The 23134-nt window shown below is 36.8% G+C and overlaps 1 protein-coding gene and 1 long non-coding RNA gene across 10 annotated transcripts in view; one reads left to right on the top strand and one right to left on the bottom strand.

The window, feature by feature from the left end:
* The window catches only part of LOC125960393 (uncharacterized), a 39384-nt gene that overhangs the window by 2432 nt on the left and 13818 nt on the right, over positions 1-23134 (top strand). The gene's annotated exons all lie outside the window — the stretch shown is intronic.
* Positions 622-23134, bottom strand: part of XPOT (exportin for tRNA) — a 38112-nt gene continuing 15599 nt past the window's right edge. For 5 of the 9 annotated variants that reach the window (XM_033440541.2, XM_033440543.2, XM_033440545.2 and 2 more), the window contains 17 exons: positions 21904-21942; positions 21707-21769; positions 20179-20303; positions 19658-19802; positions 19380-19499; positions 18931-19025; positions 18278-18347; positions 15895-16133; positions 14703-14988; positions 13563-13752; positions 10794-10910; positions 10504-10619; positions 9389-9436; positions 8092-8158; positions 6191-6262; positions 3656-3712; positions 622-1232 (listed from right to left, as the gene is read on the bottom strand). In XM_033440541.2, the coding sequence (XP_033296432.1) occupies positions 3684-3712; positions 6191-6262; positions 8092-8158; positions 9389-9436; positions 10504-10619; positions 10794-10910; positions 13563-13752; positions 14703-14988; positions 15895-16133; positions 18278-18347; positions 18931-19025; positions 19380-19499; positions 19658-19802; positions 20179-20303; positions 21707-21769; positions 21904-21942 (1821 nt within the window). In that variant the 3' untranslated portion in view covers positions 622-1232; positions 3656-3683. Of the gene's footprint in view, positions 1233-3655; positions 3713-6190; positions 6263-8091; positions 8159-8372; positions 8430-9388; positions 9437-10503; positions 10620-10793; positions 10911-13562; positions 13753-14702; positions 14989-15894; positions 16134-18277; positions 18348-18930; positions 19026-19379; positions 19500-19657; positions 19803-20178; positions 20304-21706; positions 21770-21903; positions 21943-23134 lie in introns of those variants that run through there. The other 4 variants (XM_004276590.3, XM_033440539.2, XM_033440540.2 and 1 more) reach the window with 3 other exon arrangements.

Below are 23134 nucleotides of genomic sequence, written 5' to 3'. Positions count from 1 at the left end.
ATTTATAATCTCTTCTGGAATTAACACCAGGAAAAGATTTATGTGCAAAATTTTGAATACAATTTTAGGGAATTTAGAAGACCACTGAAGCCCATCCATGAAACCTCTAGGGACCACATGGGCCAAAGGTTTAAAAAAACCCTCAACCACCCTAAAACCTTACTTGGGCTTTTAAAATTTAAACTTAAATGATGGCTATAGTAAGTGTGCTGCTCAGTTTTGTCCACCGTTTCTTAATTTTCCAATACTACTACTGATATTATTTGTCTTCTTGGTTTCCTGCATAGTCATGAATAAAAATGGGGGAAGGCAGGGGAACTAAACGGGCAGCTACTACTTACAAGCATCATAAACACATAGGTATATTGTGCCCTAAGTAAATCTAGTAAGATGGAAAATATTAGATTTTTAATTCTATCAACATACTGACACAGGCTTTTTCTAGTTCACTTAAAAAAAGGATTCTGAATTATTTAATAGAACTAAGTCACATGTAATCTTTTAGGAGCATAATTAAATAAATCATCCATACACTTATATGTGCAATCCTTTAAATGGGAAATCAGGGAGAGATGAGAAAATAAGACTCCAGTATTTATAATAATTCCAAAGAAGACTCAGTAGATTTCACTACGTAAAATTTATTTCCTTTTTTTTATAAAAAATGTATAACACCAGCACCTACTCTTCAATCAGTTAATTTATGAAACCATTCTCTTTTGTAGAATACACATTGGCATTGAAACGGTTTAAAGAAATGTAATGGCTATCTACAAAAAATTAGTTTTGATTTGTTGTATTTCCCCCATATTTGATGAGTCTGCACACATAAAAGAAAATTAAAATTTTCAAACATTTTATATTCAGCAATTAAAAAAAACGTACACTGTTTTCCTGCTATGGTCTTTATAAAGGACTTAAATTTTCAAGTTAAAAAAAAAAGGTACTAGGATAACTGCTGTATCTTATAACAGCATTTTTATATAGAACGATTTGAATTGGCATGCAAGCAACTTCTCTAGTTGTCACATACCAGTAATTTAGGGAAAATTACACCCATTTTACAGAAAAATCCCAATGCATATACTGCAATAAGCTCAAAGCAGTGTTAAAAAGACCAGTGTGAATGGCACACAACAATTGTTTCTTTATAAATTATTAACTGGAATTCCTGATCATGAAGTAGGCACAGGGAGATCCAGTCCTTAGGGCTTTGCTCTCTGGAAAAACACCTGTAAATAAAGTATTAGTACAATTAGTACTGATGTCAGAAGATTATCACCTTTACCTGAAGAATGGCTCCAGGTTACTGGGTGCTAGTCACTCTTTTGTAAAATACAATAGATTATGTAAAACATTTAATATACTCCATAAATCCACACATAATGCAAGTCAGGAACTTTCTCTTCTGGACAACTTGATAAGGTCTAGAGATAACTTATGTTGCCATTTACTAGTGAAAATATGGTATCACCGCCAATGCTGTGAGATTCAAGCAGTCAGAGGAAAAGACGCTCTTGACACCTTTTTGCTGATTGGCACTACTGTCAAAGTTAATGCTAGGAAATTAAATTTTGAGGAAGAAACAAACAAGTCAAAGCTAAAGACAGCAGTTGCTATCTCTTAACTATTTATTTATTTGATTATGAAAAAATACTTCCAATTCAACACTTGAGACTATGAACGAGTAGGCTAGAGGCTGTGCTAGGCGCTGGCTCAGTATTACTACCTTCCATAGTTGGGTACATGTTAAGTGAGTATTCGAAAGAATAAATAGCAGGCAGTAAGCTCATTATGGATAAGGACCACATTCATCATTATATCGCTAACACCTAGTAGGTCAGACATTCACTTAACAATTATTAACTGTCTATTGACTAAGTGGAGAGAAAAGAATCATCAATATATGAGCAAAAAATAGCCCTACAAAGAGGCCATGCTTGAGATAAGCCTAGAAGAACGGGTAGAATTCATAAAGGCGAAGCATGCTAATAAGGCAGAATTCTTGAAGAACAGCAAGAATAGTAAAGACTGTTACTGCAAGAGAAACCGGAAAGGTAGTCTGAGATCAGAATCTGAAAAAAAAACACACCTAAATGCCAAACTAAGAAATATGTACTTTTTAGTCAATAAGTTATGAAGATTATGAGGAAGAGGAAGGAATTTCAGAGGACTGTTCAATGTTTTCAAACAGATCAGCTTGGATAGAACAATGGAAGGGAAATCAGAGTGAGATAAGAAGCCTACACCAGAGTGGCAGCAGTAGAGACAGAAAGGAAGTTAGCAAGGAGGAAACAATCAGCAAGACCTAAGGATCAATCAGATAGGAACAGAGTAGGCACAAAAGAAGGAACTTCCTTTTTTCCAACTAGAAGAATAACGCTATCACTGAAGAGAAGCTGGGCTGGGGAGGAAGACTTTATAAATGCTGTTTGGATGAATATGTTTGGGGCACAAGCCTGCTACAATGTACGCACATCTGCTATAACAGATACCTCTAACAGGGAGTTACAATGTTTTTAGTCCTTTAATCCAGTGTGATTGATCTCTTACTTAACAGAGGTTACCTCCACAGGCACTTTGCTTTTATGGGGAAATGGGAGAGGGGAGGGTTCTCAATGACAGACAGTAACTCTATCTTCTCACAAACTCTTTTGTCAGTTTAAGCTGACAAACTACTACTAGGGGAAAAACTTGCAAGGGAAGATGTTAGCACCAAAGTCAAAGGATAGCACATTTATTTATCAGCAAAGCCCCTTGACTTGAATGCCATGGGCAAAAGAACAAGGGAGCCATTAAGTTACCTGCCCCTAAGAAATATAACACAGTGCTTTACCCTCAAATTTGCTGAATGAAGATAGTAAATAAAAATAAAGAATAGTTCGTCATCCTGTCACACTGTAACTTTATTTCCAGACCATGAGCTCCTTGAGGGCAAGGAAAGTCACTCATTGGTATTTGCAGCAGTTAGCACAGTATGTGTTACATAAAAAGCAGTCATGGAGTACTGAATGACTGACTACCAGGTGAAAGCAAGCTACCTGCTTCATGGATTTAACTGTAAAAATGAATACCAAATACATATTTGGTACTTCTTGCCAACTTGGAGGTCGATTGGTTGGTTTGTTTTAATTTGGTGATTTTATGAATGCAAAAAGAGCCTTAATGACCAAATCTGAGGATTCTACTTTTTGTCCATGTTGCAATTCAAAAGTTTCAAGATAGGATATAACCAAGTAATTCATACTTGTTTCTTTATTTTTAGCTCCTTCCTTTCAACTCAATATGGGCAGCTGTTCATAAACATTACTTGTTCTCCCAGTCCTCTAGTTCCTGTTTAATTACATCACAAAACTTAAAGGAAACTTACATTTTCATACCAACATGCTCAGGCACATACACATTCAGTTTGCTTATCTGACTTTCTATAATCTTTTGTAGGAGCTCAGTTGAAAGGGGCTTCACAGAAAACTCTGAAGTGTAACATCTATTAACCATGGATTCTTAGAAGCAGGTTTTAGAGCAAAGAGATCCCCAAATATGTAACTGTTGATCAAACTACAGTATGACACAGTATCCTGTAATATGTATTCTCTCTTGGCTCTGAAACATCACCTAATTGTATGAAGATATATAAGTTTTTCCAAATACCTACCTTTAAGTAGTTTTTAAAAACTTTAGCATCAGGCTGCTGAAGCGCTTGGCAAAACTCCTGGGGGGGCCAGGAGGGGAGGAGAGAGAAAAGAATGAGTCTATTTGTATTAAATTCATCATAATTGAAAATCACAGTATTCTTTTTAAATTATGATAAAAAAATAAAATCGACCATCTTAACCATTTTTATGTGTATAGTACCAGCAGTGTTAACTATAGACAACTGTCATGCAATAGATCTCTAGAATTTTTTCATCTTGCAAAACTGAAACTCTATACCTATTGAACAACTCCCCCTTTTCCCCTTTTTCCAGCCCCCATCCCCTGGCCACCACCATTCTGCTTTCTGTTTCTATGAGTGTGACCACTTTAGATACTTCATAGTAAGTGGAATCATGCAGCATCTCTTTTTGTGACTAGCTTATTTCATTTAGCATAACATCCTCAAGGTTCATCCATGTTGTAGCATATGACAGAATTTCCTTTTTTTTTTTTAAGACCTAATTGTATTCCATTGTACGTATATACCACATTTTACTCATCCATTGACCCATCAATGAGCATTTAGGCTGCTTCAAATCTCTAGGATTCATATTATAATTTATCAATTAACCTGAACCGTTCCTCACCAAAAAGGTTATATGACATTTTCAAATGTAATACTTGTCAGACAGGCTGCTTTCACTTTTGAGAACATGGCCTCCTGGGCAAGATTGACTCTTGCCTCAGAAGGGTGGGTGGGACAAAAACCACATGGCTATGGCTGTTTTCATCTAGTAAAAGGGTAACTGAGCGGAGCCAGACTGAGAGAAAACGAGAAAATTCTCTTCAATAGAATTGTGCAGGGACTTCCCTGGTGGTCCAGTGGCCAAGACTCCCTCCTCCCAATGCAGGGGGCCTGGGTTCGATCCCTGGTCAGGGAACTAGATTCCACATGCTGCAACTAAGAGTTTGCATGCTGCAACCAAAGATCCCACAGGCAGCAGCTAAAAGATCCTGCATGCCACAACTAAGACCTGGCACAGCCAAAAAAAAAAAAAAAGGATTGTGCAAAAAGTGCTGTCAGAAGGCATATGAAAAAGGGAAAACTGGGAACCATTATCTTTTATAAGCAAATTATTAGATAGAAATATAATACGCAGAAAGACAAATATCATATATTGCTTATATGTGGAGTCTAAAAAGGGTACAAATGAACATATTTACAAAACAGAAACAGACTCCAAAAACAAACTTATGGTTACCAAAGGGGAAATGTGTGTGTGTGTGGGAGGGATAAATTGGGAGATTGGGACTGACATATACACACTACTAAATATAAAGTAGATAACTCATAAGAACCTACTGTATAGCACAGGGAACTCTACTCAATACTTTATAATAGCCTATATGGGAAAAGAATCTAAAAAAGAGTGGATATACGTATATGTATAACTGATTCACTTTGCTGTACATCTGAAACTAACACAACACTGTAGTCAACTAAACTCCAATAAAGAGGAAAAAAAATAATTTTGCTTCATTTAGCAATCTGGGAAACTACTGATATTATTCAAAATTGAATGGTATATTTCTATTTTTGAGGTGCACTAAGATCATATGAGTAATTAATAATGTATTGTTTTCATAAAATACTAATTTACTTGTGTAACAAATGATAACTGAGAAAATTAATGTCAAGTTAAAGATATGTCATAAAATAAGAGATCATAAATTCACTAAAAATGAGTTTTATGATTACTCTTATGTGAGATCTGTTTCTACCTCATTAGAATTATGTGCTATTGGACAACAGGTCTGGATAACTGTGCATCCAGAAAACAATCGAATGCCATCATAAAAATCACTCTGAAAGAGTGCAAAAATGTAAGATAGCTTTCCAGGCACTTACCTCAAAATATGGTTTCAGATTCACAAATTAAGCACTGGTGAGCTTGGCCTGTGTAAAATGAACTACCTGGCACAAACTTTCAGAGCAGAGGTTCGTGTGCCACAGCCCCCTCTGGCAGTCTGGGGGAGCCTGCTGGACTTCTTGCAGAATGTTTTAAAAAACATACTTGTGACACACGGGGTTACAAAGGAAGCTAATTCAATGAATTATGGTTATCAAATGTATTTGTGACATGTGGTAGAAGAATAAGACTTATTGATTTAGATAACACGGTCTAGTGGCATATTCTAATAACTCATAATTTCAAAAAGATGAATATAAATAATATTTCGAGATCTGTGGAACAACTAATGCGATATAAAAATATCTGTGATTTCTACGGGTGACAACATCACAGGCAATGCAAATACTACTGTGATTTGTCCCCTACACAATGGTAGGAAATTAAATTTCTGTTAAAGGTAGTGAAAATAAAAAGTTTTTTTCTCATTCAATTTCATAGGCCCCCTGACATTTGGACTTTTGCTATCCTATACATAGTAAATCAAGGAGAATGTAGTTTGGCTCCCTTGAATCAAAATTTAGATTGAATTACATAGCTCTATTTCTTTAATTAAGAGGAAAATCCACTAGGACAGATCTTACCTGAATTATCTCTGGAGCTACTTGCAAGGAAGGCAGGTATTCTTGTTGAAGATACTGAACACATTCTGGGCCCTGAAAATTAAATTGGAACAACATATGTATACTTTAAACACAAAATGGTATTGTGATTAAGAACACAGACTCGGGAGCCAGACTGCTTTGGTTTGAATCCTGGCTCTGGCAAATTTCTAGTAACTTGTGCAAGTTATTTAACCTCTCTGAGCCTCAGTTTCCCCACCTGAAAAATGGAGTTATTGTGAGGCTTGGATGAGTTAAGAAACGTAAAGCTGTTAGAATAGCACTTCGCACTGAGGACACGTTCACATTACTTAGTGCTAGTTATGCAGTGCTAAAGATTAAACAAATACTCTTCTAAATGCAGGAAGTCACAACGCCAAAGCCTGGTTCCATGCACTGAAAGGAGAAAGCAAAGAGAGGGGCTTCTGGTTCAATCTACCATTGGGTGGACTATAGGGTGTCTATGGGTGTGCAAGGGGAAGCCTGTGGGTAGTGCCAGGATAATGAACATCTTTAGAAACTAAAATATAAGCAAGAAAGAACAAAATGCTATGTCAGGAGATAACAGCAATAAAAGTACACCCCTCCCCCTTCCAGTTCAATAAACTAGGAAACAGGAATTTAGTAGCCAGGTAAGGAAACCAGTACCCAGAAAGATAGGGTGATTTGGCTAATTTGCTGTTAATTAAGTCTGTACTAAGTAAAAAGCAGGTCACCTGACTTCTAAAACCATTGCTCTTCATTGCCAACTGCTGGTACTGCTAGATGCTAAAATTCTAATAGTTTTCTGGGTTTTTAAGGGTAAACTTGGTAGAGGGAAGGGAGAATTCCACAAACTAACCCCTAAGCCCTACACCTTCTCAACAGCTACAAAGGAACTTAAGATACAATTTGAAAACGGTTTTCCTATAGCAATTTGTTTCTGAGACGGTGGCCTCGACCAAATGCAATAAATCCAATACTTAAAAAAAAAAAAAGAAAGAAAAACAAAAAACCCAGCTAATTTCACTTTCAAACTTGAATCTGACTTAAAGGCTTTAATATGTTAATGACTCCAATCTAGTCCAACTGAAAGTAACAGTTATCAAAATGAAATCAATCCAACTCTCCTCAATGTACTTCCCCCTGCATTAATATCTCACCTTTTTCTTTAGTCTACTCTCCTTATACTTACTGCCCATTCACTGCTCATCATTGCATATAACCCCACTGTTACCACTTAAAAATGGAGTATACTTTTTTATTTTAATGAGGAAAAGTAAACTTAGACCTCAAGAGGAAGTCAGTCAGGTAGATAAATGAGAAAACAGAACAAGGAAGCAAAACGTTTTCTAATATGTTCCATTTGATTCAATTCTCTGTGTGTCTAAATAACAGCTCTAAGGACAAGATAAATACTTCTGCATTGTAAACATCATTCTTACTGTTTGTTATTCCTCATCCTCCTTGACTCTCTAGCATCCAACAATGTCAACTAGTCTCCTCTTTCATGACTCTCTTCCCTTAACTTTCATTCCTTTGGTTCTACTTCTAGCTTTCTCTTGACTCTTGCTTTAGCCAAAGTTCTTTCTATCCTGGTCTTAGAAAGTCTCATTCATTCCTACTACTTCATCTTAGCAAACTACAACCTGAGGACTCCAAAATCAGTATTTAGTTCTAACTGCTCTAGACCCGTATATCGAAGTGCCCTGTGAACATTTTTTCCACTTAGCTCTCCTAAATTCAACCCCACTGACTACTGACTTACCAACTTTTCACATGTAACACACACCTAGTTCTGTTTTGGTTTTTAGCTATTCTACCTCCATGCTTTAGCTAAACGGGATAACACTATTTTCTACCAAGTCTACCATGTGACATCTGATCTGTCTTCATACACCCACCGCATAACTTTGCCCAGAGTGCCAGCTCCTCCTGGTCAGCCCGATGAATGTACATTTGTTTCAAGGTCTATCAGAAAAACAGAAAAATACCCCCTCTTTTCAATGGCTGTCTTAGACTGCCCTCATAGGCAAAGCTGCTCATTCATCTTTAGTCCCACCATGTTACATTTAATACAAATGTATTAGTTTAATATACCTCTGTTAAAGTACTTACTTAATCCATCCAATTGAGTTTTTAGGTACTGGTCTCCCCTGATTCTAAGCTCCACAAATATTGGGGCACTTTTTATTCATCTTTATACAGGTCTCCTGCAGCCCCAAAACACATACCCCTCACCCTAGCACATAGAGAAAATGTTTGATTGAAAACCCTTCAAATCTCTTTTGGAATCAAAAATTCAAGTTCAAACGAAGAGGGGGCTATATGGAGACTCTGAACAAGACGTCATGCTTTTATTTTAGGCAACTGAGGGAAGACTCATTAGATGACTGCAACTATGTGGGGATGCTAGTCCTGTGTTGGCATCCTAGCTTTGTGAAGTTGGAGACAGAAATTTTTGTTTAAAAAAAAAAAAAAGCTACCTGATTTTCAAATATTGGCAGTCAACTCATTATTATTTAAAATACTGTATAAAGCAAACAACACACCAGATAGATTCAGCCCAGAATCACTTATAATTTATACAAATGGTTAAACTGACAAGGACAGTACAACATTCTGAAGTAGTAAAGTGTTCTAACCAATCTGTAATACTAAGAAGTTGGACAAATCTGTGAAGAACCACGAGGTAGTGAAATCTAGATCGTGAAATTCTGGTTAAAATTTTTCTCACTCTTTGTCAAACCAAACAAACATACATTTTAACCTTCCTGTTACCCCAAACATGAAAGACAATAAAGGATACTACTATTTTCATTCAACCCACCCCTCACATCCAAAAAAGTCAGAACTGAAGTTAACTTTTATAAAAGATATAGCTTTCAAGAACAAGACATACTCAAAACTACAACAAATAAGGGACTTCCCTGGTGGCGCAGTGGTTAAGAATCCGGCTGCTAATGCAGGGGACACGGGTTTGAGACCGGGTCTAGGAAGATCCCACATGCTGCAGAACAACAAAGCCCGTGTGCCACAACTACTGAAGCCCATGCACCTAGAGCCTGTGCTCCACAACAAGAGAAGCCACCGCAATGAGAAGCCCACCAAAATAAATAAATAAATTAATTAATTAAGAAAAAAAACTATAACAATAAGCATGTGAGCTGAAAACGAAGGGGCAGGGAGTACAAAGCTTACCCGTTTGAGATGAATTGTTTTCAGCGTCACTGCACACTCAGATAAAGCCTGTGAGAAACAAGTTTAAGAATTTTAATATAGTCAATTCTTGGTTACTGTTACAACTTTTCTTTTTAGTTCCCTGGCCACTGCTCATTAACATTTACCTCCAAAGAAGGGATGGAATGATTTCCTGGGTGGCTCAGTGGTTAAGTATCCACCTGCCAATACAGGGGACATGGGTTCAATCCCTGGTCCAGGAAGATCCCACATGCCATGGAGCAACTAAGCCTATATGCCGCAACTACTGAGCCTGCGCTCTAGAGCCCGCAAGCTGCAACTACAGAGCCCGTGTGCCACAACTACTGAAGCTTGCACACCTAGAGCCCGTGCTCTGCAATGAGAAGCCACCACAATAAGAAGCCCATGCACTGCAACAAAGAGTAGCCCCCGCTCGCCTCAACTAGAGAAAGCCTGTGTGCAGCAACAAAGACCCAATGCAGCCAAAAATAAATTAAAAAAATAAATAAATTTACAAAAAAAAAGTGATGGAGAAAGGAAAGGTAACAGGCAGGCAGATGGAACAAATGGGTTAGATAGAAAATTTTAAAAATAGAAAAGTACAAAAATGCTGTCTTAATGCAGTATATGATAATTAAGAAATCTAGCTTTTACTAGGTCCTGGGTAAGTGAGTAAAAGGCAACTACTTGACATTAAGCATTCTGAAGATGAGATTTGGGGAAACTATCAAATGAGGAAGAGAAAGTTACTCTTAATAATTAGGAAAAAAACCATTAAGCCAAGTTTTAGAATGAAAGTAGAGGCAGGAAACTAATAACTCAATCAAGCTTTAAAAAATGTTTGTATCATGTACCCTTTCATGGTCCTAGAAAGAGTCTTGGCTGTTAAAGTTGGAGGAGTTGGATTTTATACATTCAACTTTAACATCAAGATTTAGTTAAGAATCAAAAGGTCCAAAAGGTATCAATTTTTAAAAAATGAATTCTAATTTGAAATTTTTTTTGTTTTAAAAAGGCATTGAAATCTAATATAACCAACCTGGCATTAAAATAGAAATTGTGAGTTAGAACACATGAGATGTACATAAAGTAAACAGAGACTCCTAGGTGCTTACCAATACTGTTTGTGCATCTGCCAGGTCAAAGGTTTGTTTTAAAGGTGCTAAGAAACATGCGGGAACAATGTGCTTATAAACAAAATCAGCAAATCCCACTGGTCCGTCTTTACCTCCTGTCAAGAGAATTCAGATTTTCATCTTGTATAAAAAGAAAGTCATTTAATTTATCACTGGCGAAAATCAACTCCCAGCTCCTGTCTATGTTAGGGCCAGGATCCCATTTCATCTCTCTTGTCTTAGGAAACAGGTTGGGGAATGAAGTTTTTTTTTTTTCTAAATCATCTTACCCCAGAGTTCTACCAACTTGGAAAGGATGATAAAACACGTTTTCTGGGCAATTGGATCTGGATATTCGACTGCTCCTTGAATAACAGTTACCAACACTCGTTCTACATTCTCTGCACCTGAAAAGAAAAAAAAACTGAGTTCAATCTCATAAAGAACTAGAAAGGCAACCTGAAGCTCTCACTTCATATATAGTAACATAACAAAAACAATTACAGAGTTGCTAAGATCCTCAGTTTTTATTAACGTGGCTCCTAAATTTTAAGCATAAAACATTGAAAAATTACTATTCCCTTATTATCTTGCCCTCTGGATTTCCATATAGCAAAATATTCTATGTTGATCTATATAGTCTCATTTATTTTAAATTTCAAAACAGCAAAGTGGCCAGTAAGATTTAATTGTCAGATCAATTCTGGCAAGTAGCTATCACACTATTTATACTAAGAAGGAACCAATTAATACAGCTTTAGGCACGCATGGATCATTCTCTGGAATAGACCACATACTAGAACACAAAACAAGCCTCAACAAATTTAAGAGGATAGAAATTATTTCAAGCATCTTTTCTGACCACAATGGCATGAAACTAGAAATCAACCACAGAAGAAAAACAAAAAAAACTCCAACTACATGCAGACTAAACAACATGCTACTAAAAAAAAAGGAGGAAATCAAAAAATACCAAAATGCTAATGAAAACACAACCATATGAAAATCTACAGAATGCAGCAAAAGCAGTCATAGGAGGGAAGTTTATAGAGATTCAGGCCTTCCTCAAAAAACAACTTAACCTACCAGCTAAAAGAATTAGAAAAAGAACACGCAAAATCTGAAGTCAAGAGAAGGAAGGAAATAAAGATCAGAGAGGAACTAAACAGAGATTTTAAAAAAAACAGAAAAAGTCAATAAAACCAAGAGCTGGGGGACTTCCCTGGTGGCACAGTGGTTAAGAAACCGCCTGCCAATGCAGGGGACATGGGTTCAATCCCTAGTCTAGGAAGGTCCCACATACTGCAGAGCAACAAAGCCTGTGCACCACAACTACTGAGCCTGTGCTCTAGAGCCTGTGAGCCACAACTACTGAGCCCGTGGGCCACAACTACTAAAGCGTGTGTGCCCTAGAGCCTGTGCGCTGCAACTACTGAGCCCATGCACTCTAGGGCACACATGCTGCAACTACTGAAGCCCGTGTGCCTAGAGCCCGTGCTCCGCAAGAGAAGCCACTGCAATGAGAAGCTCGTGTACTACAACGAAGAGTAGCCCCCACTCACCACAACTAGAGAAAGCCTGTGCGCAGCAACGAAGCAGCCAAAAAAAAAAAAAAAAGCGCTTCATTTAAATAAATGAATAAACAAGTAAGTAAATCATAGCAATATTTTCTTAGATCAGTCTCCCAAGGCAAAAGAAATAAAAGCAAAAATAAACAAATGGGACCTAGTCAAACTTATAAGCTTTTGCACCGCAAAGGAAACCATAAATGAAATGAAAAGACAACCTATGGACTGGAAGAAAATATTTGCAAGTGATGAGACCGACAAGGGCTTAATTTCCAAAATATACAAATAGCTCATACTACTCAATAACAACAACAAAAAAGCCAACCCTGTCAAAAAACGGGCAGAAAACCTAAATAGACATTTCTCCAAAGACAAACAGATGGCCAACATGCACATTGAAAGATGCTCAACATTGATAATTATTAGAGAAATGCAAATCAAAACTACGATGAGGTATCACCTCACACTGGTCAGAATGGCCCTCATCAAAAAGTATCCAAATAATAAATGCTGGAGAGGGTGTAGAGAAAAGGGAACCCTCCTACACTGTTGGTGGGAATGTAGATTGGTGCACCCGCTATGGAGGACAGTTCCTTAAAAAACTGGCGGTTCCTTAAAAAAACTAAAAGTGGAGTTACCATATGATCCAGCAATCCCACTCCTGGGTATATACCCGGAAAACATGAAAACTCTAATTAGAAAAGATACATGCACACCAATGTTCACAGCAGCACTATTTACAACAGCCGAAACATGGAAGCAACCTAAATGTCCATCAGCAAATGAATGGATAAAGAAGACGTGGGGTATATATACAATGGAATATTACTCAGCTATAAAAAAGAATGAAATATTTCAATTTGCAGCAACATGGATGGACCTAGAAATTATCATACTAAGTGAAGTAAGTCAGACAGAGAAAGACAAATATTGTATGATATCATTTAGACGTGGAATCTAAAACATGACACAAGTGAACTTATTTATAAAACAGAAACAGACTCACAGACATAGAAAACAAACTTATGGTTTCAAAGGGGAAGGTAGGGAGGGATAAATTAGGAGTATGAGATTAACACATACACACTACTATATATAAAACAGATAAACAACAAGGATTTACTTATAACACAGGGAACTGTATTCAATATGCTGTAATAACCTATGACGGAAAAGAATCTGAAAAAGGATATGTATATACGTGTATAACTGAATCACTTCACTGTATACCTGAAACTAACACAACATTGTAAATCAACTTAAAAAAAAAAAAAAGGAATACTGCTTTAGGAAAATGGGAACTGAATACAAGTTAATTTTAAGGTCCTCTATGTGAAAATGATTCCCACCCTGATGGTAATAAAATGTCATCTTTGGGGCCAACATATAACTACTTCAAAAGTTTAGTGTTTACTCCAACTAGCTCTTGCTCATATAGATATACAACTGTGACAAGTACTTAGACGATTTAGGCACTGCATGCATCCCCACCTTGATTTGCTATGACTTCGCTCATTCCACTGCCTGTGACTGTTTGCAGGAAAGCAAAGTAACTCCTGCGCAACATCTGCTTCTCTAAAGCAGCAGACTGGTCGTTTTCTTCTGCTGGTCGGAGCAAAACTTCAAAAATTGCATGAAGAAGAGGCATAAACATTTGTTGTAAAAATGGGGATACCTGTATCTGAAGAGATGAAGCAACTATTACTATTTCAGAAATAAGAAAATTAGTAATACGAAACTTAGAAAAAACATGTTTTACATAAAGCCTTTTTCTAGAGATTCTAGTTAGGACACATATTTACATAATTCGGTTAGCAAATATCAATGTTAAGACAAAAATCTATAGAGCATAACAGTATTGAAAGCCTCAAGATTGTTAAGTTCAACCCATTTCCTGCAGTTCAAGATTCAGGTTCAAATAACATGGAGTCAGACATATTTCACAATCAAATATTGCCATGGATTATTTTCAAATTTAAATTCTCAATAAATGAATTCTACTGCTAAATTATAAATGAATTTATATGATTGACTCTCAGGCTTTACATGCCCTTGAGCAAATTGCTTGACTTCTGTGTCTCAGTCTCTTCATCCTTAAAACAACAATACTTAACTTCTAGGGTTGTTACAAAGATCAAATGAATGTATAAGAAAATGCTCTGAACAGATTTTGAACACAGAAAACACTATGTAAGTGTTAGTAATTTTTATTAGCCAACTTATGCTTAGGTTACATTTCCTTGTACATAAAACTGACACTGAATTATTTTTAAACTACTTGGGCACCCAAATTACAGGGCTTAAAATTTATTCTTTAGGCATTTATTATTCAATGCTGTTTTATTTGCTTTTCTAAAATACCAGACTAATAGCTTTCTTCTGCTGCATAGAACAGAAAAGGTCTGTTCTTATTAAAACATCTTTTAAGCATTTCCTATGTGTCAGGCAGTGTTGCAGACATTGGGGATGATAAAAATACCTATGATCCATGCCCCCAAGAAACTCATTAAAAAAAAAAAAAAAAAAGCAAGGGTCAAATGCTAAAATATACCTAAAGATGAATACATCTAATCTTGAAGTCAGGAGATCTTAAAGTCAGGAAATTCTCTGAGCTCTGAAGGTTTGTGGTACCTTAAATTTGGCTGTAATCTGGTTGATAAGAGGAATGAATTCCTGGAGGTCTTTTGCTTCACAATCTTTGAGCATGTGTTCTGAAGCAGATGGAATGAACGGAAGGACTTCTTCCTCCAGGCAAATAATCATGCGATGAAGGAACGTGCGAACCCCACTTCTGAGAATATCCTTTTGTAAGGGACAACTGAGGGCTGGCAAGAACGTCTGTAAACAGTCCAGATAAACTTCGGAACAGCCACACTGTTTCACAGTCTGCTTGTTGCTGAAAGCTTTGCTGGTTCGACTATATAAACAATTATCAGGTAACTAGTTTTAAGTTTATTCTTCAAATGTTTTATGGAGTAGTCAAAAACAACACACAACAAATTACAAAACTGACAAAACAAAGAAGCCATTTCTTTATTTTCCATGTCACAGCTACGTCTATCTTTAGCTGATATGGTTATTTGTAAACTATTGCTTCCAGTTACCATTCCAGAAAGAGCTCAAGTTAAAATTAAATGAATGAATGAAATGTAATTAATACAATCTCTCAAATGTGAGTCCACCTAAATGTTTTACTAAAATCCTGCTGACAACTTATGCAGAAAAGAGAAAAAAAATCTATTTATTATGAATAGGCTATACTACACAATCTGTAAACTACCAATTTATATTTAGAACAATCTTAGAATCAAGTTATTTATACAACATCTTTAACATAAGCTTTTGCACTAAAGTCTTCTGCAGAGCAATTTCTCTGTGTAGCTTCTAATTAGCAATCACTATATTATTTGCCAATACACAGAGAGAAAGAAAGGGCAGCTTGGGTGGTCTTCAGGACACAATGTAACAACTAAAAAGAAGCCTCAGCACCTTCTCTTTAAGGTTCCAAAACTGATCCCCTGATGTCATTGGTATATAAACACTTAGACTAATCTCCTTAAATACGTAATCAATTTATAACAAAGAAATCAGAGGAGTTAAGGATTTAGATAACTGTCAAGTCAGAAATGCAGAATGTTACATGACCTAATTCCTTCTTCAGTTAAATCTAATTCAATGAATTTAGAAAAGAAACAATTTAGACAATTCTCTGGACAATCTAGTTTTGGAAACATAGATATGCATGCCCAATTAGAAAAATCCAAGCAAATGATTCTGTGTATGTTGAAAAAATCACTTCACAAATTTAAATGCAATCACTCACCTGGCAAATCCAACAGCGTGGTTGAGACAGTCTGCAAGAGATGCCTGCCTTTCTTCGTCCTGCGCCAGCATCAATTTTTCTAACAGAATTTTAAACTTCTCCATGAGTGGAGTCAACAGATTCCTCATTAATGCCTGCTTCCGTTCTGCTGGGTACTCACTATTAACAATCAGCACTCCAGCTGTCTCATAAATAAACAATTGATCATCGCTGCTCAACAAAGACTGGTAACCATTCTCCTAAAATGAAATTTAGTCTTATTGAAGTTTTTCTTTGTTCAGTTCCTCTCATTTAAATGAGAATAAGTACAAGAGGGACAGGAGATTTAATCTATCACATCAACTCATTATTAAAAAGAAGACTGAGTACTTATAAAATTTTTCCCAGGATCATATAATGGAAAACAAGTGGAATTAGAGGTCAAAAGATCATGGGTCTAATTCTACCCCTAACAAGACTTCATAAATGGTCATATAATGTAACTGTTAGTTTTCTAACTTGTATTCTTTTGTAAAACCTATTTATTATTAGGAGGCTATCAATCAGGTATACAACGTGCTTTGAATGTTAGGAAAAAGGCCACACAAGTTAATACTTTCAAGAGTGTTTAAGAGTTAAATAACAATAAACACCACACAATAAACACACACATACACAACAGTTGTTACTTTAGAACATCTGAAAATAAGACTGCAAGTGAAAAAAAAAGATCTCATTCAAGCATAAGCAAACATCTATATATTGATCCATTTTTATTAATGAGTTTGTTATTTTTTAATTAAGTTATTTATTTTTTTTGCAGTACACGGGCCTTTCACCGTTGTGGCCTCTCCCGTTGCGGAGCACAGGCTCCGGATGTGCAGGCTCAGCGGCCATGGCTCACGGGCCCAGCCGCTCCACGGCATGTGGGATCTTCCCGGACCAGGGCATGAACCCGTGTCCCCTGCATCGGCAGGCGGACTCTCAACCACTGAGCCACCAGGGAAGCCCGAGTTTGTTATTTTTCACATTTATGCAGTCTGAGAGGCCAGGAGGAGGGGGAAAATATCAGAGGCCCCTCTAGCTCTAACATTAAAGCTCCCTGTTAAGAAATTATTTAAAAGCCTAGTCTTAAAACAGATAAATTATGTGGCAGTCTTATTATTAAAAAAAAAAGACCTCATCTTTTAAAAGAGAATGTCCCTATTTATTTATTTATTTTTGCGTATGCGGGCCTCTCATTGTTGTGGCCTCTCCTGTTGTGGAGCACAGGCTCCGGACGTGCAGGGTCAGCAGCCATGGCTCACAGGCCCAGCTGCTCCATGGCATGTGGGATCCTGCCGGACCCGGGGCACGAACCCGTGTCCCCTGCATCGGTAGGTGGACTCTCAACCACTGCGCCACCAGGGAAGCCCCCTATTTATTTTTTATATAAATTTATTTATTTAGGCTGCACTGGGTCTTAGTTGTGGCACACGGGATCTTTTAGTTGTGGCATGCGGACTTGTAGTTGCAGCTTGCGGGCTCTTAGATGCGGCATGTGGACTCTTAGTTGCAGCATGCATGCAGGATCTAGTTCCCCAACCAGGGATTGAACCTGGGCCCCTGCAATGGGAGTGTGGAGTCTTACGTACTGGACCACCAGGGGAAGTCCCATGAAGTATTTTAATACATATGTTTCTTTAATATGTAGGCAAAGATAATTTAACCATATAATGTACTAGTAACCTTTCAAGCAATGAAATTATATACCTTTGTACCCTGAATACTGGTATTTATTTTTTAAAAACCCAAAATATTATTTTATGTTTAACACTTTTCAAGTGGCAGCTCTAGTAATAACTTTCATCAAAATGAAAAAAAAATGTCAAGGTCAGTATTTTGCTTTACACAAAAACATGTATCAGTCAAAATGTGCTTACAAAGTATCTCAACTTAAATCTGTCTAGTGAAATAAACACCGAAATATACAGATCAACCAGCATTTAAATTTTACCCCAAGCCAGAAGTTTCACAGAAAAACTTCAGTCTACCAGTAGCAGTCACTGAGAATGGCTAATGTGATCATAGTACTAAACAGAGAATAATTTAGAAACCGAATTTTCCTTCTCCAAAAAACACTTCACTGGCATTTAACAGTACAGAGAGCAGACCATATCTCACACTGCTAAATCTATCAGTCAAATTTTGATTCCTTTCTATTTCTATTACTATGTTTTGTTTACTGTATCTCAACAGAGTTTTGGTAAACAAAACTAACCCTTGCACACCCTCCATCCACACTTTAAAAAACAAAAACAAAACAAACAAACAAAAACACCCAAAGGCATTAACACTAAAGGCTAAAGGGATATGTAGCCTCAATATTGGGGAAAACTTATCACTCAGAAGGATAGATACTTACAGGTGGAGAAAGTTCTAATAAATCTTGTATTCTATTCAGAATATCCTCAATGAAAGGATTCATTTGTTTACTGAATAAAGGCAAAAAGGAAAACCACAATTACATAAATAACAGTGCTTGGCAAAGTGCGGAAATGCCAAATCCCTCTTTAAGGCAGAACTAAAAAAAAAAGTTCAGTGCTAAGGTAGTCACATGTGATCATTCAGACTAGCTATGATTTTTTTAAACTACAATTTTATAAGCCTAAGAATAAGTAGTTTTCATACCAAAAGCTGGTACTAGTAAAGAACAATACAATATAAAACAGATTAAGTTCAAAATGTATTTCCAAGGAATATCATCTTTAGAATTTCACAGAAGCCACAGAGTTATCTACAGCAGTAAAACTGTTAAGTAACTAATGTCATTAGTGATGACAGGTGTTACATACAAAAATATTCAAACAAATCACTGTTTAATGATGAACAAAGTACCTGGCTAAAGAGAAGGAAGAGAAATCGTAACATCATGATACAAAAAGGAACACCAAAATTTTACAAAAGCCTTAGGATGAAAAGACCAAATCTACCACAGGCTCTTAGAAAATAATTTACATCTTACTTAACAATCTTAAAAACAAGAATTAAACATTATAGATGAAATTTTGTACTTACTTCAGAGATTTGACAAATCTAGAAAACAGGTAAGCAGTTCTGCTCCGTACTTTTGCACTAGAGTGCCGCAGACCCCTGTGATCTAAGAAAGCCATCTAAAGAAACAGAGACACTTTTACTATTTCTGTACTTATTTAAGGCTTTTATTGCTATTGTCATGACACATTTTTGTTCATACCAAATTCTACTTTTTAGCTCTAGAAGGGAAGAACTAGGTACATATAAAAAGTAAGCCTACACTACACACAAACAGGCCCTTGAGTATTTGTTTTAAATAACTGACTAGACACTCCATTTTAAAGGAATGGAGGAGGGGTTAGTGTCAGTGTGTTGAAGAGTTTTTGAGAGCTTCTGGCTCTGGAAAAAGTAATAAAAGAAAGATAGAATACTATCTGCTCATTAGCTGAAACACACGGAAAATAAAAGTTGAGAGTAAAGTGTATACTTACTAGTACACATGGAATGTGTTGAGGTTCAACTGTGAAAAACTTTTCATATCTAACAACAGTTTCGAAGAACTCCAATGTCACAGATGTGTGCTGGTAGGAACTAACTCCTGATGTTACCAACTGGAGCAGGAAAAAGTTAAGAAATCTATCCTTATTTACTGCAACATCAAAATGTCCCAGTATTAACATATATTAAGCTCTAACAATTAAGGAACTCACATTAGCTTATATGAAAACAGAAAATTATGTTCAAAATAAATTATCTTTAGTATACTTACAGTTCGCATCATATCCTGCAAAGCACTAGCTTTTGAAACATCACCTGAGAAGTGAGCACCATGAGATACTGGAAGAGCTTCTGCCAACATATACAGCAATCTTATTGCCACTTCAACTTCCATAAACCTTGTAGTCTGCCAATTCCTACCAAGGTATATAATATGTCAGTGAAATCTGAATATAAACTTTCTATACAACTAGTGATGCACGGGATAAAAAGACACCAACCGAAGCCTCTTTAATTATTAAACAGTCACAGCAATTGTTAATTTTGCCAGGCAACATAATTCATATCACAAAAGTATACAAAACTAATGAAATCCATTTTATTGACATTCCAAAGAGCAGTATTTCCCCCCAAGAATCAAGATAAATCAGAGGCAAGTGCATTGTTTCAGAGATGCACATAAGATCTTCATAAGTAACATAAATTAATAAGTCACGTGAATCACTTATGGTAGACCATCATCAGGGAGAAAAGGAAAGAGGTGACTTGTTAGAAACAGCGTAACAAACTTACTGCAGGGTAGAACTAAAAACTCTGCGAACAGAAGCCAGCAGTAACTCGGGTGAAACTTGAGCAAGCCTGTCCAACAATAACTTCAGTTGTTTTCTGTATTCTACAAACATGGCTTCGTCTTCACCCTATGATATTTTAAAAATTCCATTAAAAAACATAAAAGATCTTAAAACACATAAAATGGTGAGTTCTCACTAGTTTTTGTATTTACAAATTTAATACACTTTTATTTTTTCATTAATATTTATTTATGTAGGAAAATGTACTATGCTCAGTAGCCTTTCCCCTCCTGCTCACATATAATTATTTCTGAACACAGCCCTAGACCACGAAAGCCTAGAGCCAGAAATAGCATAGGGAGGATGTTAAAAACAAAAGTCTAACAGGAAAGAGTTATTGAGGGACAATTAAGCAAAGGACAGATAATGCAAGGCTTTCGGGAAAAAACAAAAACAAGAGTCTAAGCCAGGATGGGTTCATGTAGGGCTCTGTGAGAACTCTGGCATCTTATTTATACTCCTTGTATCTCACTGTCCACTTTAAGAACTGCAATAATATCACATGATTGAAGATATTATATGTAATGAGCCTAGCACTTCATAAGTGCATGGTGTGTTGGTGATCATCACCATTATTCTTTTACAGTTAGAAGTTTTTGAATGCCTGAAGTGGGTAACAGAACACGTTAGCACACAACTAGACAGTACACGCCATCACTGAGTTGCTAGAAAGCACCGATGACCCTTGTGATTGATGAGAAGCTGACTCACTGACAACCCTGGACAAGTCTTTAACCAGAATAAGTCCAGAGACAGTTAAGTACCTCATTCCTACTCTCCCACAGACAATTATGATCTGAGGTCCATCAACTGGGCTTCAACTGATCACTCTTACTAAATATAAAGTGAAATATGATCACCAATAATACTGTCAATATTTATGAAGTTCAATGCTACAAAGTGTTTTTAAAAGGGTCATTTTAAAGAGGGACAAAATACAAAAAAATGAAGGATTATGAAAGTTTCCATTAATTTCACCTAAGTAGAGGTCAGTATAAACAAGACTAGGGACTTCCCTGGTGGTGCAGTGGTTAAGAATCCACCTGCCAATGCAGGGGACACGGGTTTAAGCCCTGGTCCGGGAAGATCCCACATGCCATGGAGCAACTAAGCCCATGCGCCACAGCTACTGAGCCTGCGCTCTAGAGCTCGTGAACCACAACTACTGAGCCTGTGTGCTACAACTACTGAGCCTGTGTGCTGCAACTACTGAAGCCTGCATGCCTAGAGCCTGTGCTCCGCAACAAGAGAAGCCACCGCAACGAGAAGCCCATGCACCGCAAAGAAGAGTAGCCCCCACTTGCCACAACTAGAGAGAAAGCCCGTGAGCAGCAATGAAGACCCAATGCAGTCAAAAAACAAAAACAAAACCCCAAGACTAATTTTTTAAAATAATCAAAACTTGGAATATTAATTTGATGTAAGTAAACAAAATTAAAACTGATTTCTCCTCAATGCAAAATTCTTACCTCATTTTCAAAGTTATATTCTTCATCATAGGTTAATTTTTTCATAACGGCCAACATGATTGCCTAAAATTAAGAACAAAATACCTTTTGTCAGTCTCCTTTAATTTCATATAATTTGAAATTAAGCTACATTTCAAGGCAGACTGCAGATGTAGATTCTATTATTGGTTTAAAAGAAACAAAAAGAAGTCAATTACCTCTACATTAGCTTTTTGCTGATCAGAGAGCACTGTAAGCTGTTGAAAGAAAGCAATCATTTATTAGCTTTCCTAAAGTTATACTTGCTTATCAGAATATTTTTCTGATCAGTTAAGATCTTTTCAAACATGCATACAGCTTTTCTGGAGGGCAGTTTGACAGTACATTTCTATATATGAAATGTACCTAACCTAAGATCTATCAATTTCACTTCTAGTAAGTAACTTGACATGTAGGCAAAGACATGTAGATGAATTTGATTTTAAAAGGCACTTATAAATGTATTCAGCAAAGAAGCAGATTATAGAACAGCAAAGTATGATCTCACTTTGTTTTTAAACAAGGCCAAAAAAGCCTAGAAATCCATTATGAGATACACAGTGGGACTATCAATACAGATACCAATTTTAACTTTCTTCATACCTTTCCACATTGCCTAAAATTTCTTAAAATATGCATGCAGAAACATATTAGGTTTATAACAGAAGCTAAACTCAGTTTGGAAAAAAATTATTTTAAGCTTGACTCAATTCAACTAATTCTATGTAAATATCAATAAAATAGGAATGGCTCTCACCTAATGTCATAATGAGAAATCACTAATTCTTTAAAAGGCTACATGCTATCAATATAATATGGGAGATTCATACCTTCTACATTTTAAGGTCTATTATTGGAAGCAACTCTCTAGGGGGAAACTTTTAATTGTAAAAAAAAATTGTTTATAAGAAATGATGCATATGTAATTAAAATAACGAACCACGGGGACTTCCCTGGTGGTGCAGTGGTTAAGAATCCGCCTGCCAATGAAGGGGACACAGGTGTGAACCCTGGTCCGGGAAGATCCCACATGCCATGGAGCAACTAAGCCCGGGCACCAAAACTACTGAGCCTGCGCTCTAGAGCCCGCTCGCCACAACTACTGAGCCCGCATGCTGCAACTACTGAAGCCTGCATGCCTAGAGCCTGGGCTCCACAACAAGAGAAGCCACCAGAATGAGAAGCCCACGCACTGCAATGAAAAGTAGCCCCCGCTCGCCACAACTAACGAAAGCCCGCATGCAGCAACGAAGACCCAACGCAGCCAAAAATAAATAAATTAAATAATTAAATTAAAAAAAAAAATGAACCATGTTTAACAAAATTTCTACTGTATTTAGAAATAAACAGAGGGGGCTTCCCTGGCGGTCCAGTGGTTAAGACTCTGCGCTCCCAATGCAGGGGGCACGG

The sequence above is a fragment of the Orcinus orca genome, chromosome 11 (genome assembly GCF_937001465.1).
Source record: "Orcinus orca chromosome 11, mOrcOrc1.1, whole genome shotgun sequence".
NCBI classification, from domain to species: Eukaryota; Metazoa; Chordata; class Mammalia; order Artiodactyla; family Delphinidae; genus Orcinus; species Orcinus orca.
Note: the sequence above shows the minus strand (reverse complement) of the source record. Positions and strands in the feature narration are given on the sequence as shown.